General features: G+C 34.6%; 2 protein-coding genes across 2 annotated transcripts; both read right to left on the minus strand.

The window, feature by feature from the left end:
- Window positions 1–453: 453 nt before the first annotated feature.
- On the minus strand, window positions 454–1,965 carry LOC117668760 (olfactory receptor 6M1-like). The gene has a single exon (XM_034422822.3). The coding sequence runs from the start codon at window positions 1,426–1,428 to the stop codon at window positions 454–456; it is 975 nt and encodes a 324-aa protein (XP_034278713.2). The 5' UTR covers window positions 1,429–1,965.
- A 9,209-nt stretch (window positions 1,966–11,174) lies between these two features.
- Window positions 11,175–12,149, minus strand: LOC117668761 (olfactory receptor 2G3-like). The gene has a single exon (XM_034422823.1). The coding sequence runs from the start codon at window positions 12,114–12,116 to the stop codon at window positions 11,175–11,177; it is 942 nt and encodes a 313-aa protein (XP_034278714.1). The 5' UTR covers window positions 12,117–12,149.
- Between the last annotated feature and the right edge of the window lie 4,039 nt (window positions 12,150–16,188).

Genomic DNA, 16,188 nt, shown 5'->3' on the forward strand with positions numbered 1-16,188 from the left:
GGAAGGCACATACTCTAACACAGGACAAAGTTAATCAAAGCAGGTCCCAATTCTCTTATTTTGTCAAAAAATCCTTTAAAAGAAGACATTGGACCCATTCTTGACTACCAATTATTTTCGATCAGTGACATTTTGCATTACTGAAAAAATGGCCAGAATAACATTTTAGAATGAAGTTGATGTTCAAAATGAGGAATTGAGTATAGTTGACCTCAGAACTTCTAGTAAACAGATGGCAGTGACAGCCACTGCTTGCCAGAAAAGTGAGTCAAATGATATTAACTTTCTCCTGATTTATATCAGCTCTCTATGATCTCATGTAACAAAACAAAACAGATGAAATTGAATGAATAAGTAAATAAATAAAAGCTATACCTCCCAATATGTGTTATTAAGTTCATTTGAAATAGACTGTTCATTATGCTACTGTACTGTGCTGGATTATTTAAATTGCTATTTCTTGATTCTGTCTATATTTTTTAAGTTTTTTGTTTCATTGTTTAAGAATGATTTTAGGACATTTCTTAGTCCAACCTTCACTTTCTCATTCCTAAGGCTATAAATGAAAGGATTCAACATGGGAGTCACTATTGTGTTCAGCACAGTGCCCATTTTGTTAAAATTAAGCACATTTCCTTTAGTTGGGCGGACATAAATAAATATAGAACTCCCATAATATAGAGTTACCACAGTGATGTGAGATACACAGGTTGAGAAGGCTTTCTGACGACCTTGTGCTGAAGGTATTCTCAGTACAGCAATAATAATATACATGTAAGATACAGTGGTTACAAAAAGTGATCCCAAGAGTAATATACAAGAAGTCCCAAAATCAATATTTTCAGCCAGCAATGTGTCACTACAGACCAGTTTGAGTAAAGGTGCACTGTCACAGAAGAAGTGATTAACAATATTTGGGCCACAGAATGGTAATCCAGCTGTCACAATGCTGGGAATTAAAATAATCATGAAACCACCAACCCATGACCCCAATAAAAACTGGAAACAAGTCTTATTGTTCATAATCAAAGCATAGCGTAGTGGGTAACAAATTGCAATATAACGATCTATGGACATGACAGCTAATATGAAAAATTCAGTCGATCCCATCAGAAAATAGAAGAACGATTGGGTAAGACAGCCCACAAAGGAGATTGTCTTCTTCCCTGTGATCATATTTATTAGCATTTTAGGCACTACAGTTGATGTGATCATGAGTTCAAGAAATGAGAGGTTACCCAATAAAAAATACATGGGCAACTGAAGATGGCGATTGGCCACCACTAATATAATTAATGTGACATTTCCTGCAATGGTTAATGCATATGCAAAGAAGAAAACAACAAAGATGACAATCTCAACTGAACGAATGGTGTGAAATCCCAGGAGAATGAATTCAGATACAGCAGTTTTATTGATCAAATTCATACTTTGATGAATCTTATGGTATTCATTAACAAATAGTGCAGTAAAATAAGAGACAAAGAGAGGAAAAGAAGTGACAGAGGAGAGAGAAAATTGAACTGTTAGTCAGATCCACAACTGACCCATCTGTAAAAATGAATAATTAGGTAGATTAGTAGACAGTAAATGCATCAAGCAAAGTTATTTATAAGATTACATATTCAGATTAATTATATACTGTTTCTAGTTTCAATCTCATACACTCAAGCCATTCCCTGAGAAATTATCAGTTTTATTTTCAGGTAACAGGCATAACAATAAATTCATACTGTCTTATATGTTAAACAAAGCAAAGATTTGCCTGCAAATGTTTTTTTTAAAGAGGACCATGAAAAGGAGCCATTTAAAGTTTCTCCAGGTTCAAGAGCCAGATCAAAGTTGTCAGCAAGTCCAAATGTTTAAGATTCAAGACTGAAATGCATAAATAGGGATCACATCTGAGCTGCACATCGTTTTCAGAAATGAGAACAGACATGACCAACTCCTTTATATAGGCTACAGTCAACTGTCACTGCTTGGAATGTTGCTGCAGTGAACTGCTGCTAACTGGAATATTTACTCTGTTGCTTGGCAAATAACTTAATACAATCTCTGTTTGCTCTCCTTTCTATAGGAGACAAATTACACCACTGCATTAAGATAGATAGATAGATAGATAGATAGATAGATAGATAGATAGATAGATAGATAGATAGATAGATAGATAGATAGATGGGACAGGCAGGCAGATGGGTAATACAAAGTTCTCATGTTGATGATTTATCTTTTTTGTTGTTATTTATTTAGATATAGATATAGATATAGATATAGATATAGATATAGACACACACACACACACACACACACACACACACACATAAATAAATGTAGTGGTGTAATTAAAAAGCTTGAAAAAGATCTATAGTAGTCTCCCTTTATTTCTTTATCAACAAAATATAAATTTGGTATAAAATGGTTTGTCGTGAATGCACCTGCTTGAGGGCTCCTGGAGCTGAAAGGCGAAAGGGAACAGAATGCCCTCTCCCACATGTTGGGGTAGACTAGGTGTCTCGAAAGAAAAACACTTTATATAAATATAATTATATTTAGTGTGTGTGTGTGTGTGTGTGTGTGTGTGTGTGTGTAGATAGATAGATAGATAGATAGATAGATAGATAGATAGATAGATAGATAGATATAGATATAGATATAGATATAGACACACACACACACACACACACACACAAACACACACATATAAATAAATGTAGTGGTGTAATTAAAAAGCTTGAAAAAGATCTATAGTAGTCTCCCTTTATTTCTTTATCAACAAAATATAAATTTGGTATAAAATGGTTTGTCGTGAATGCACCTGCTTGAGGGCTCCTGGAGCTGAAAGGCGAAAGGGAACAGAATGCCCTCTCCCACATGTTGGGGTAGACTAGGTGTCTCAAAAGAAAAACACTTTATATAAATATAATTATATTTAGTGTGTGTGTGTGTGTGTGTGTGTGTGTGTGTGTGTGTGTGTGTAGATAGATAGATAGATAGATAGATAGATAGATAGATAGATAGATAGATAGATAGATAGATAGTGTGTGTGTGTGTGTGTGTGTGTGTGTGTGTGTGTGTAGTCTTCAAGGCTAAAACTTATACAAATTTTGTAATTCCATCAGTTTTTTTCATGATAAGTAATAGAAAAGAAGCATATCTTTATTTTCCATCCCGAACCAACCCAGCGATGCCCTCGATGTGATGGCCCGGTGCCTGGAAGCAGTATGGGTCTGGATGGGTAGAAACAGACTGCAACTCAACCCGGCCAAGACCGAGTGGCTGTGGGTACCAGCATCTTGGTTCAGGGGAGAGGTGTCATCGCTGACTATAGGGGGGGAAGTTTTGCCCCTTGTAGACAGGGTGCGCAACTTGGGGGTCCTCCTGGATTCATGGTTGAGCTTAGAAGATCATATAACGACCATGACCAGGGGGACATTTGCTCAGATACGTCTGGTGCACCACTTGTGTCCCTACTTGGACCGAGATGCCCTATGCACAGTTACTCATGTGCTGGTCACTTCACGGATTGACTACTGCAACACTCTCTACATGGGGCTGCCCTTGAGGACCACTCGGAGGCTTCAGCTGGTGCAAAATGCAGCCACGTGGGTTGTGATGGGAGAATCCTGATACTCCCATGCTACACCTCTCCTGCGTGGCTTGCATTGGTTACCGGTTGCCCTCCGGGTGAGATTCAAGCTGCTGGTGATGACCTATACAGCCCTACATGGCTTAGGACCAGGATATTTGGTGGACCACCTACAACCAGCAATGATATCCCATCGCCCGGTTTGTGCCCATAGAGAGGGCCTGCTCAAGGTGCCGTCAGCTAGACAGTGCCAGCTGGTGGCCCCCTTTCTCGGTGGGTGCACCCTCTGGAATCAACTTCCCTTGGAGCTCCGATTAGCCCCTGAACTTTGCACCTTCCATCGTGAATTAAAAACTTGGCTTTTTAAATCGCTTGACCTGGTCTGATGGGGTTTTTTTAAGGGTTAAATTTTAAATTTTTAGATTTTATTTTGCATTGTGGCTTGTGTTTTTATTATTGTGAGTTGCCCTGAGTCCATTGGGAGATAGGGCGGCATATAAGCCAAATAAAATAAATAAATAAATAAATAAATAAATAAATATCTTGTCAAGTACCACAGATCCATAGAATTAGTTGTAAAGTCCTTTAGATCCCAGCTCCGTGTTAATTTTTTATGTCTAGTTATTTTATCTTTTACATCTGTATTTATTGAAACCTAAATAAGATCATTCATATACAATTTACATTCCAGCCAGATTGTTCCTATTTTAAATATACACACATTCATAAATGCCACAGATTTTATATGTGGAAAATGAAATAGAGAAGATAGATAGTTTGCTTTTTAGACAGAAATCCATAAATGTTGTATAAAATAAGTAAATGTTGGCTCATGGATTCATAACTCTACAATTTAGAGTTTACTGAAAAGACTCACTTTATATTTAATGGGAGACCAATGAGCATGCTTCATTATTTGCTTTTGTTCAAAATTAAATTCCTGTGTATTAAAAATAAATTCTAGGAAATGACAGTTTGTATGACTGACCCTTATATACTTATATGTATATCAGATAGAGTATAATCTGATTGAGATATTATAGTGTATGTATGCTATAATAATTGATTATGGATATGAAATTATAAATGGCAAGTAAGTTAATAAGCTACTTGACTGCTTTATCCAAATTGTGATATTGAACGAAGAGATAATATTTGTGCAATATATACATTTACTACACACTAAACCTGAACACACATCACTTTCCCTCAATTAATTCTGCCTGTGTAGACTAATCCTAACCCTATGTGGACCAAGAACCTGTGAAACTGTTCAGAATAGTGGCTGCTGCATGAAATCCTAAATCTAAACAACACTTAAACTGAAAAGATTAAAATTAGTTATTAGCTGTCTGTAAAGAAACCTTAAGGTATAAGAAGATGAATTAAAATTGTAAAATTAATAGAGAATGATAGATTATATCAGCATAGTGGCAATTATTCATGCTTACCTTCAGTAATACAGCAAGGAAAAATAATAGTCAGCAGTGAAAATATTTTTTTTTTAATTTTGTGTCTTCAAAATCTTTAAGAGACCTAAATGAAACAGCATATTAACGGATCTTAATTCTAAAGATATGGAACAAATGAACAATCCATTGATTCTCATTATCTTTAGGTTAAAACTTTTTAAAGAAAATGCTTACTATTAATATGTATTGAATCTCTTCAGAAAAATAATTAAACTTTAAGCATTCTTACCAAGTGCTGAGTGTAATTAAGGAACAATTTAATACCATTCTGCAGTAACATATGCGTAGGAATATTTACAAGTGATATTCTTACTGCCTAAAACATTTTTCAAAAATAAGCTTCGGCACTGACAGCAAACCTATAATTATTGTTTCTTTCTTATATGCCTCATGTGCATTTGCCAAAAATATCAAACTATCCTTTGAGCATTAATTAGGATGCTGCTACCAGGAATTTAAGAGACTAAAAATATGGAAATACTTATTGTATTTCATAAATACTATGTGCTGCATAAAATTATTATTTTATTATTTTTATTTTTATTTCTTTTATATTGTGCTTTTATTCTTCGTAAGCTGCCTTCAGTCACCATGTATGAGTAAGCAGCAATACAAATTTTATAAATGAATGAATGAATGAATGAATGAATGAATAAGACAATTTATTCCAGTAGATGTCGATGCTTTTTAGAAGTCCAGTACAATATGTGTTCTGTGATCAATCAGAAGAACATTTAGACAAATTAATCCCAAAAGTCCCCCTGGCCACAACCGTCAGATGTTCCTCCAAGGACAACTGCGTATCCAGAAGGACTCCCAGATTGCGAGCCCTCTCCGAGGGGCCAAAGACTCACCCCCAATAGTCAGAGATGGAGTCATCTGACTATATCGGGATGCCGGGAACCACAGCCACTCAGTCTTGGAAGGGTTGAGTTTGAGCCGGTTTCTCCCCATCCAGATCTGCACAGCCTCCAGGCACCGGGACATTACTTCAAGGGCATTGTTGGGGTGGCCAGGGGTGGAGATGTACAGTTGGGTGTCATCAGCGTACTGGTGGTACTTCACCCCAAAGCCATGGATGATCTCACCCAGCAGCTTCATATAAATGTTGAACAGAAGGGGCGAGAGAACCGACCCCTGAGGCACTCCACATATGAGAGGCCTCGAGGTCGACCTCTGCCCCCTGCCAACACAAACTGCGACCGGTCAGGGAGAAAGGAGGAGAACCACCATAGCATGGTGCCCTCCATCCCCAACTCTTCCAACCGGTGCAGCATGATACCATGGTCGATGGTATCAAAAGCCGCTGAGAGGTCTAACGGGGCCAGAACAGAGGAGCAACCTCTGCCCCAAGCCCTCCAGAGATCATCTACCAACACGACCAATGCCATTTCTGTGCTGTGCCCGGGCCTGAAACCCGGCTGGAATGGATCTAGATAAGAATATTTTAATGGAATAGCAGATGAAAAATTGGACTATAAAACAACAAAAACAGGAAAGCATAATAGAAAAACACTGCCCAATTCTTTCTTTAAAATGATAGAGGAAATAAATTTGAAAGATATATGGAGAGTTAGAAGTGGGAAGAATAGACAATACACTTTCTAGTCAAACAGACACTCATCTTGGTCCAGGTTAAATATCATATGGACAACAATGGACTTGATTCTGAAAATTGAACAGGTGGAAATAGACACTAATTTATGGGCTGACTATAATCCAGTGATAGTAATTTGGAAAGGTCAAAAAAGGAAAGCTAATGGACTTCAAATAATACAATTTTAAAAGAAAAAGAATTTGTACAGAAAATGCAAAGAGAGCTGGAGTTTTTCTTTAAGGAGAATAAAAAGGAAGATACATAGATACAAAACCATTGGGATACAATGAAGGCCTACGCTAGAGGTATAATAATAGATTATATTAAAAAAAGGAATGTAAAAAAAAGATAGACTTTTACAATATTAAAGAATGAATAAAAGAGATTTGAAAAGGAACTTCAGAAAGATCCACATAAGAAAGATGTAAAAATGAAAATGGATATGTTAAAACATAAAATGGATTTACTGGAGAAGGAAGAGCTAGTCCAAAAAATAAGAAGTGCTAAACAGAATTATTTTGAAAATGCAAATAAACCAGGAAGGTGGCTAGCATATAAATTGAAAAAAGAAAAGGAATAAAAAAAAATAATGCAACTGATTGATGACCAAGGACAAAGTAAATTTGGAAACAAAGAGATGGGGAAAATAATACAAGAATATTATAGGCAACTTTATAAAAGAGAGCAGGTTGAAGAGGGGAAAGTTAAAAAATACCTACAGAACGCAAAACTACCTTTGATCCCCAAGACATTGAAGAAATGCTAGATGGGCATATAACAATGATGGAACTAACAGAAGCAATTAAGAAACAAAAAAATGGAAAGACACCAGGACCAGACAGTTTGCCTGTTGAATATTATAAGACATTACAAGAATCCTATGTCTCCAACTTTTTGACGTTATGAATGAAGTAATGATAAATAAAACAATACCCCAATGGACTGAGGCCTATATCACACTGATTCAGAAAGAAGACACAGACCCACAGCAAGTTAAAAATTATAGGCCTATATCTCTGCTAAATTCGGATTATAAAATCTTTGCTTCAATACTGGCAGAAAGACTTAAGAGATACTTGAATAACTTTATATATCCAGATCAAAATGGATTTCTTCCAAAAATACAAATTAGAGACAATATAAGAATAATTTTGAATACCGTAGAATATTATGAAGCGCGCCCTGAAAAACAAATTGTATTCTTAGACGCACAAAAAGCATTTGACAATGTGAATTGGAGATTTACGATGTTACAAATGGAAGAGATGGGCTTTGGAAGGAAATTTATTCAGGCAATTGAAGCTATATATATGAAACAGATGGCAAAGGTAATGATTAATGGAAAATTGACTGATGCTATTGAAATAGAAAAAGGTACTTGACAAGGATATCCCTTATCCCCATTGCTATTTATATTGACGTTGAAAGTGCTGAATAGAAATGTTAGAGAAGAAAAAGAGATAAAAGGAATAAAAATTAGAAAGGAAGAATATAAATTACAAGCTTTTGCTGATGACCTGGTTTTTATTATTGAAGAACCATTAACATCAATAAATAAATTGATAGAAAAAATAGGTGAATTTGGGGAGGTTGCTGGTTTGAAAATTAATAAAGAGAAGACGAAGATAATGACCAAAAATATGTTAAAAAAACAAAAAGAAGAACTGAGGGAGATCTCTAAGATGCAGGTCACAAATAAGGTAAAATACTTGGGGATTCAATTAACAGCAATGTAGTTCTCTTAAAGAAAATAATTATAATAAGCTCAAGCAACAGATAGGACAGGATTTGGTGAAATGGGGAAACTTGCAGCTATCTTTGATGGGTAGAATTACAACTATTAATATAAATATTTTACCTAGAATCTTGTATCTTTTTCAGACAATTCCTGTAAAGCTGGGTAAGGAATTTTTTTCAGACTTAAATAAAATGATTTTGAAATATGTTTGTCAGGGAAAGAAGGCAAGGATAAACTCAAACTGTTACAAGATGCTAAGATGAGGGGTGGTTTTAGATTACCGAATTTTGAACTATACTATCAAGTGGTTTGTTTAATGTGGATTAAAGAATGGGTAACATTGAAAAACACTAGATTATTAAATTTGGAGGGACATTATTTGCTGATGGGATGGCATGCTTTCTTATGGTATAAAGGAACTAAAATTCAGGGGTATTTTAGAAGACATCAGATACGTGAAGCTTTGTTTTTGACATGGGAGAAGATCGAAAACTACCGTTATTTGAAGATTCCAGTCTGGGTATCTACAATTGAAGCTTTTTCTTATCCAGTGGTATTTAGAGGGGAGCAAATTGTTAGATATAATGAATTATTGGATGAAAAGAGTGAACTTAAATTGAAACAAAATTTAGAAGATCAGGGAATTAAGATAGATTGGTTTTCATACATGCAAATACTTTCCAGATATCGAGAAGACTTTAAACAAGAAGGTATTTATAGTGTTTTGACTGGTTTAGACAAGATATTAATGGGTTCGGATGACCATGTAATTAAAAAGTTATATGGATATTTACTTGAAGTAAAATTGGAAGAAGAACAAATCAAAGAATCAATGATAGCATGGGGGAAAAAAATTTGGTTATAGTATTGATTTAGAGAAATGGCAAAAATTGTGGTCACATAATTATAAAATGACAATGTCGACAGCATATAAAGAGAATTTGTATAAGATGTTTTACAGGTGGCATTTACCCCCGACGAGGATAGCCAGAATGTTTAAGAATAAATCGGAGAAATGTTGGAAGTGTCATCAAACTCCAGGATCGTACTACCATATGTGGTGGACATGCGTGGAAGCAAGGAGATTTTAGACTAAAATACATACATGGTTAGAAAAAATGACAAAGAGACATATTGACTTTAAACCAGAAATATTTTTATTAGGAATTTTACCAGAGACATTTAATAAAGAATTACAATACTTAATTGTGAACCTTTTAACAGCGGCCAGAATTGTATTTGCCAAAAACTGGAAAGGAGAGAAGATAATTACTGATGAAGAAATTATTATGAAAATGTTGGACTGTGCTGAAATGAGTAGATTGACATTTGAAATAAGAGAACAGGAAGATAAACAATATTATTTGATATGGGAGATATTTTATCAATGGTTTGACAAAAAAGTATGGAGATGAGATAGCATATATGAAATGTTTAATTTTTTTTTTTTTAAATTTGATTTATACGCCGCCCTTCTCCGGAGACTCAGGGCGGCTTACAATGCATTAAACAAATATTTATCTTCAGTTTAAGTAAAGAATAATTGTTATATTATGAGATCTGGAAAATTGTAAGCACAAAATGATTTTAACCGATTGAGATGCTGTCTATAATTGTTTGTAAGGATAATATTTTTATGCTGCTGTTTTTTTTATTTTAATCTAAAATAAAACTTTTTTCAAAAAAAAACACAGTCAAACTGAGTCAGAACATCTGATGGCAGTTTTTAATCTTTAAAAAAATATGGGTAATGGATCAAACACATATTTAGCTGTTGAGACACTTATAACAATGCTATGAATCAAGAGAAGACAATAATAAAATATATTACAAATAATAATTTTCTTATAATGCACACAATATATTTTGTTCTTAGTTTAGAACAAGGATTCCTAAACTTTTTGTCATCACATCTTCCTTTAATATAATTTTAATGTTTACAATTCGGCCAAAACTCCAAACTCCAAAATGAACCCAAATGAACAATGCAAATAATAGAATGAAACTTTAGAAAAGATGGACTTATTAAAACAATTTAGAATTTTAGTCATTTAAAATTATTATATGAGAGTCATAAGATTTTAATTAATCAATTTTCTATTAATACACCCTTTCTTAAAGATACCCCAATTTTAAGAGATTGGACAACCATTTGTCTGAAATAGTAATAGGGTTTCCTGCCTGAGCAGTGGATTGAACTAGAAGACCTCCAATGTTCCCTCCAGCTATTTATTTTATTTTATTTTATTTTATTTTATTTTGTTTTGTTTTGTTTTGTTTTGTTTTGTTGTGTTGTGTTGTGTTGTGTTGTGTTGTGTTGTGCTGTGCTGTGCTGTGCTGTGCTGTGCTGTGCTGTGCTGTGATGTGCTGTGCTGTGCTGTGCTGTGATATCAGAGGCGGGTTTCAAAACTCGTTGCTATTGGTTCACTCGTGGGTGCGTGCAACATTTCTGGCACAGAAGTGTCCAATCTGGGGCAAACCGGTAGCAATCCACCACTGTATGCTATGCTATGCTGTGCTGTGCTGTGCTGTGCTGTGCTGTGCTGTGCTGTGCTATGCTATATCTTGTGTCAATGATTTTGCCTGGTTAATTGTACATTGCATGAATAATGATTTTGTTTTGTCTCTTTTTGATCTTCTTCCAGTACTGTACCAATCTGATATTCATATTTATTTATTTTTGCTAATAATTGCTAATAATTTTATTTATTTTAGTTTATATAATGTTTATATAATTTGGAAAACATATTGTGATTTATATTTTTTTTCTTAACTCTGTCTTTAGTATGGCTTGTCCAATGTATTTATTCCAAAGACTCTCCTTAATGATTCTTTGACTTCCTTATTTCTAAAGCTATATATTATAGGGTTCAGCAGTGGATTGATAACAGAATAAAATATAGAAATTAGCTTATCATGCTCTGCTGAGTAACTGGATTTTGGCTTCATATACATGAACATTCCTGTTCCATAATAGATTATCACCACTGTCAAATGAGAAGAGCATGTTGAAAAGGTTTTCCATCTGCCACTAGTGCTGTGGATCCTTATTATTGCACCAATAATATAACCATATGAAATCAGAATCAAGATAAAGGGCAGCATTAGTGTCCCTAGGCTACCAACTAACATTAATAATTCATTTAAAGAGGTATCAGTGCAAATCATATGCAGTAAAACAGGAGCCTCACAGAAAACATGGTTAATGACATATGGGGCACAAAGTGGGGGCAAAGAAAGGTAGAGTGGGACAACAGAAACTAGAAAGCTAACAATCCAAGAAGCAGCTGAAATTCTAATGCAGGTTTGGAAATTCATTATTATGGTGTAACGCAGGGGGTGACACACTGCTAAAAAGCGGTCAAAAGCCATCACAGCCAGGAGGATACATTCTGCTGCTCCCATGAAGAGAGAGATATATGTTTGTGCCATGCACATGTGATAGGATATGACTTTCTTGGTCAATATCATGTTGGACAACATTTTCGGGATCACAGCAGTGGTATAGCAAAGATTAAGAAATGCCAGATTTTGAAGGAAAAAGTACATGGGAGTCTGCAAATGTGGATCTGTAGCAGCCAGGATAATGATACCAATATTGCCAAGCAGGATAAGGAGATAAATGAAGAGGAAGATGGAAAAAAGCACTGGCTCCAATGTGGGGTGATCCGAAAACCCCAAAAGGACAAATTCCCAGACTTCAGTTTCATTCATTTGGTTCATTGTATTCCATTGAATGCAGTTATTGAGGAAACTTGGAAAATAACAAGAAAAAAAAAGTCAGCATGAAAAATAAAGGATTTGGTATGATTGGGGAAGAGTGGGTGGAAAGCAGGGGAGCTACCATTATCGATCCTAAATTTAAGACCAAAGGATTGATTAACGAAACTATTTTCTTCAGTGCATGGTTATACAAATTGAATGTGCCTTTGAACCCTATAGAGTCATTCAATATCCTAATTGTTTGCATTCTAATTTACAAAAGTGGCATTGATTTCTATGCTGCAAAGCATAGCACAGAATGTCATAATAACAGAGAAACAGCAAAGAGAGAAAGAGACAAAAATGCAGAGAAGGAGGGAAGCTGAAGTATTCATTTCATTTGTATATGTTTTCTGATACATCATTAATTCATAACTGACACATTCCATGAATTTCAGTAAGGGCTACAAACTTAATCTAGATCCAAAACAACAACTTTGTTGAATCAAGAAAGATAAAAGCAGAGGCTTTGTTACTTTAATATATTTACTTACCTACAGGCTGATCCTGCATTGTATTTTTATTTTCTTTCTTGGCATGTTTACCCGGAAATAAGTCTAACTATATTTAGAGGCTTTCCCCCCAAGAAACTGTATGTAGGATTACAGTCTTCTTTCCTTGTGACAATAAAACTATTTTTCTAAATTTGTTCATGAACAGCAATTTTAAAAAAAATCTACAATTAAAAAAAAAAAAAACCAGCATGAACAATTAGATTGCAATACTCTCAGTGGTAATTAAAATAGCATCAATTTAGGCATTTTTCCTTTTTTCGACTTCCCTGTACAAATTGCAACTGACAGTTTATTTAGGTCCTCTTGTTGTTTAATATTACTAAATTGTTACTTCTTTTCCTATTCATAGACCACACCTTTTGTAAAAAGAGACTAAGTAAGACATTAATAGTCCTTTATTTTTTCCTCATTTACTCCTTTTATATACTTTTATACTTTTATAATTATATATTTATATTACTTATACTTTTACATATTTTATTGAAAAAAATGTTCATATGCATTTGTCTCTGAGTGTTAAACTATTAAAAATCTATCCATGACATAAAACTAAAGCATTTTTCTGAAAGTTCAATTTATGATTAAATATTAGTTCAACTTATGTATTATTATTGGGGGAGGGGAGAATTGTTTCAAATAGTTTATGTAGTGGGGATGAGAAATTAATCCTTCTCCAATTGTTGCTGGATTAAAGTTACAGAATGTTTTCATTATTTTTATTTACCTCTTTCAATGGTATTAGTTGAAGATAGATGACAAATGAACAATTATGATGATTGTGGCTACTGATAGTTAAGTTCTTTACCATAGATATTTGGAGATTTCATGTTGTCAGAGTTATTGCTATGATGTTTCAAAATAAGACAAGTTGCAAAAATCAGCTGTATGTCAGCTTTCAAAAGCAAATTATATTATATTAGGATTTATTTTCTTCCTTTCAATCTTTTCCTTCCTTTCACCTTTATGTGTATTCATTCAAAGCATTAACTTTAGTACAGTATATGTAAATCAAAGCATTAACTATATTAGTTATTTACAATAAAGGACACATATTATACTTATGGATACAATACTATGGGACAATTTCACTAATAAGTTAATTTCATAATTTTAAGATGAAAAGTTACTTATATATTTTAATAAAAACTGAGAGAGAGAAGAGGAAAGGGAAGACAAGGAAAAGGGACAGTCTAGCATACTTCATATACTTAAGATCTCCTAAAAATCAATTAACCTTATACCATCTACTAAGAATCCTTAGATGTGACTGACTTCTAGCATTCTATTTATTTAAGTATCTAAGGAAAAAAATTGAACTGGATTAAATAATGCAATTTACCCATATATTATCCATATCAGTAGTATATGAATTCAGAAGATGTTACTAAAAACTCTTGCATATGGCAACTTTATTATTAATGTAAGAAACTCTCAAGTGTCCAATTAATTTTATCCAAACTCAAAGGAGATTCAGCAAAACTCTCTCTGATACTTTGTCCCCCCTCTCCACTGCCCAAATTCATAGGGTTAAGAAAATAGGGATTAAGAATACCAATAGATTGTTTCTCTTTTTAAATTGTTTCAAGGTTTCACTATTCAAAATAAATTCTATGTCTATCAAAGATCCTTTCTGAATAGGTGGAAGAGCAGAGCAGAAAATATAGTATGAAAAATACCCAAATGAAGGGCTGCATTTTGAAACAAATTACTTTATTTTTTGAAAAGCAACATTGCTCATGAAATCTCATAATGCTTCTTTTTGAATATTGAGGGTTATCAGATGTACAAACAGAGAATATGTCATGGTCAATGCAATAGAAAATATAATATTTTAATTGCATTTAATAACTATAAGAGATGATCCAACTGAGCCCAAGGGTTGAATCAAATACATTATCAGTTTGGAATCTTTAAGCCCTCATAAGAGACCTAAATACACACATACACACATACACATCCTTTGAAGTCCATTAACTCTTACTTGGGACCAATTTACCTTGATTATTAGTAGTTCATATTCTTGTGTATAGGTAGCATGAAATAACCTTGTAATACTTTTAAACTGTACCCTGGTTCCTGACTTCTTGAACCTGACAGCAACTTCTCAAAGATCTCCCAAATATAAATTTATCAAAGAAAAGGATGTTCTATTTTGTACAAAAAGTCAGTACAAAAATAAGCAGAAATTATTAATGTGAATATTGACAAATTATAAAGAGGGAGAACGAAAATGATGTTTGGTAAAAATAAGTCTGTACAAAAGAGCATAGTGGTGTAGTGGCAGTGGTGGGATTCAATTTTTTTAACCACCTGTTCTGTGGGCGTGGCTTATTTGGGTGGGTGTGGCTTGGTAGTCATGTGACTGGGTGGGCATGGCTAGCTGATCATGTGACCGGGTGGCCATGGCTATGTGTATAGGGACTGCAAAGAGGGCTGAAAAAAGTCATTTCTGACCAGTCCTCGCACTTTTGACTGGTCCTCATAATTATGACCATCCTCACATTTATGTCTGTTGCAGCATTCTTAACAACCATGTCACTCATTTCACAACTGCTTGTCTTCATCATGGTGACAAGATAGGGCACAAAACTTAAAATGTGAGAACAGTCGTAAGTAAGGACCTGTCAGAAATAACTTTTTCAGCCTTCTGAGTAGTCCATATGCACAAAATGGACTAATCAGAAGAGGGCTGAAAAAAGTGATTTCTGACAGGTCCTAGCACTTTTGACCGGTCCTTGCACTTATGTCTGGTCATCATTTATGCCCGTTGCAGCATTCTTAACAACCGTGTCACTCATTTCACAACTGTGGTGCTTCATGTGACTGGGTGGCCATGGCCAGGTGGTCATGTGGCATCGCTTCTTTGCCCTAATGACAGTTTGCTGCAATGGTCATAAGTGTGAAAAACATTCATAAGTCACTTTTTCCAGTGCCATTGTAACTGTTGTAAATCAAGGATTATCTGGACAAAAATACAAAAAGCTTCTTTGCTTGCAAAAAGCTGTCCTAAATACCAATCATTAGATTAAAAATACATGCAAACTGGAGTTACAAATCAGGGAGGGTACCAGAGCACCTTGAGGAATTAAAATAGTTAAAATGCAATAATAACTATCAGCAGCCAACTCTTGCTCATAAAGTGAAACCCTTTAGCAGAGAGGTCATTTAAGCTCTCCAGAATGAAGCAAAGAAGCAAACAGAATATCTGTTGCTTGTTAAATCAAATACCACAACAAATAGACACGGAACTAGTCAGATTTCCAAAGCTGCTTCGTTTCAGGAACAGAGATTGACATTTTTCCTTCCAGACAAAGCTGAATAGGGAAAATTATCTCATCACTAAACACAGGATTAAACATCACCAAGCACAGAATTAAACTTCACCAAAAACCATTTTTAAACCAAAAGTCAGAAAGGGTATGTAAACTCATGTTTGAATGTCAATCTTTCTAGCTAGCCAAGAAGCCTTGCTGAATATCACTCATCTTGGTTCCTTGTCATTAAAAGCTTCTGCTTCG

The sequence above is a fragment of the Pantherophis guttatus genome, chromosome 4 (assembly GCF_059756535.1).
Source record: "Pantherophis guttatus breed Tessera chromosome 4, ASM5975653v1, whole genome shotgun sequence".
Lineage (NCBI taxonomy): Eukaryota > Metazoa > Chordata > Lepidosauria > Squamata > Colubridae > Pantherophis > Pantherophis guttatus.

Coding starts and splice junctions, on each gene's coding strand:
- LOC117668761 (XM_034422823.1), bottom strand. CDS start 12,116: ATGAACCAAATGAATGAAACTGAAGTCTGGGAATTTGTCCTTTTGGGG.
- LOC117668760 (XM_034422822.3), bottom strand. CDS start 1,428: ATGAATTTGATCAATAAAACTGCTGTATCTGAATTCATTCTCCTGGGA.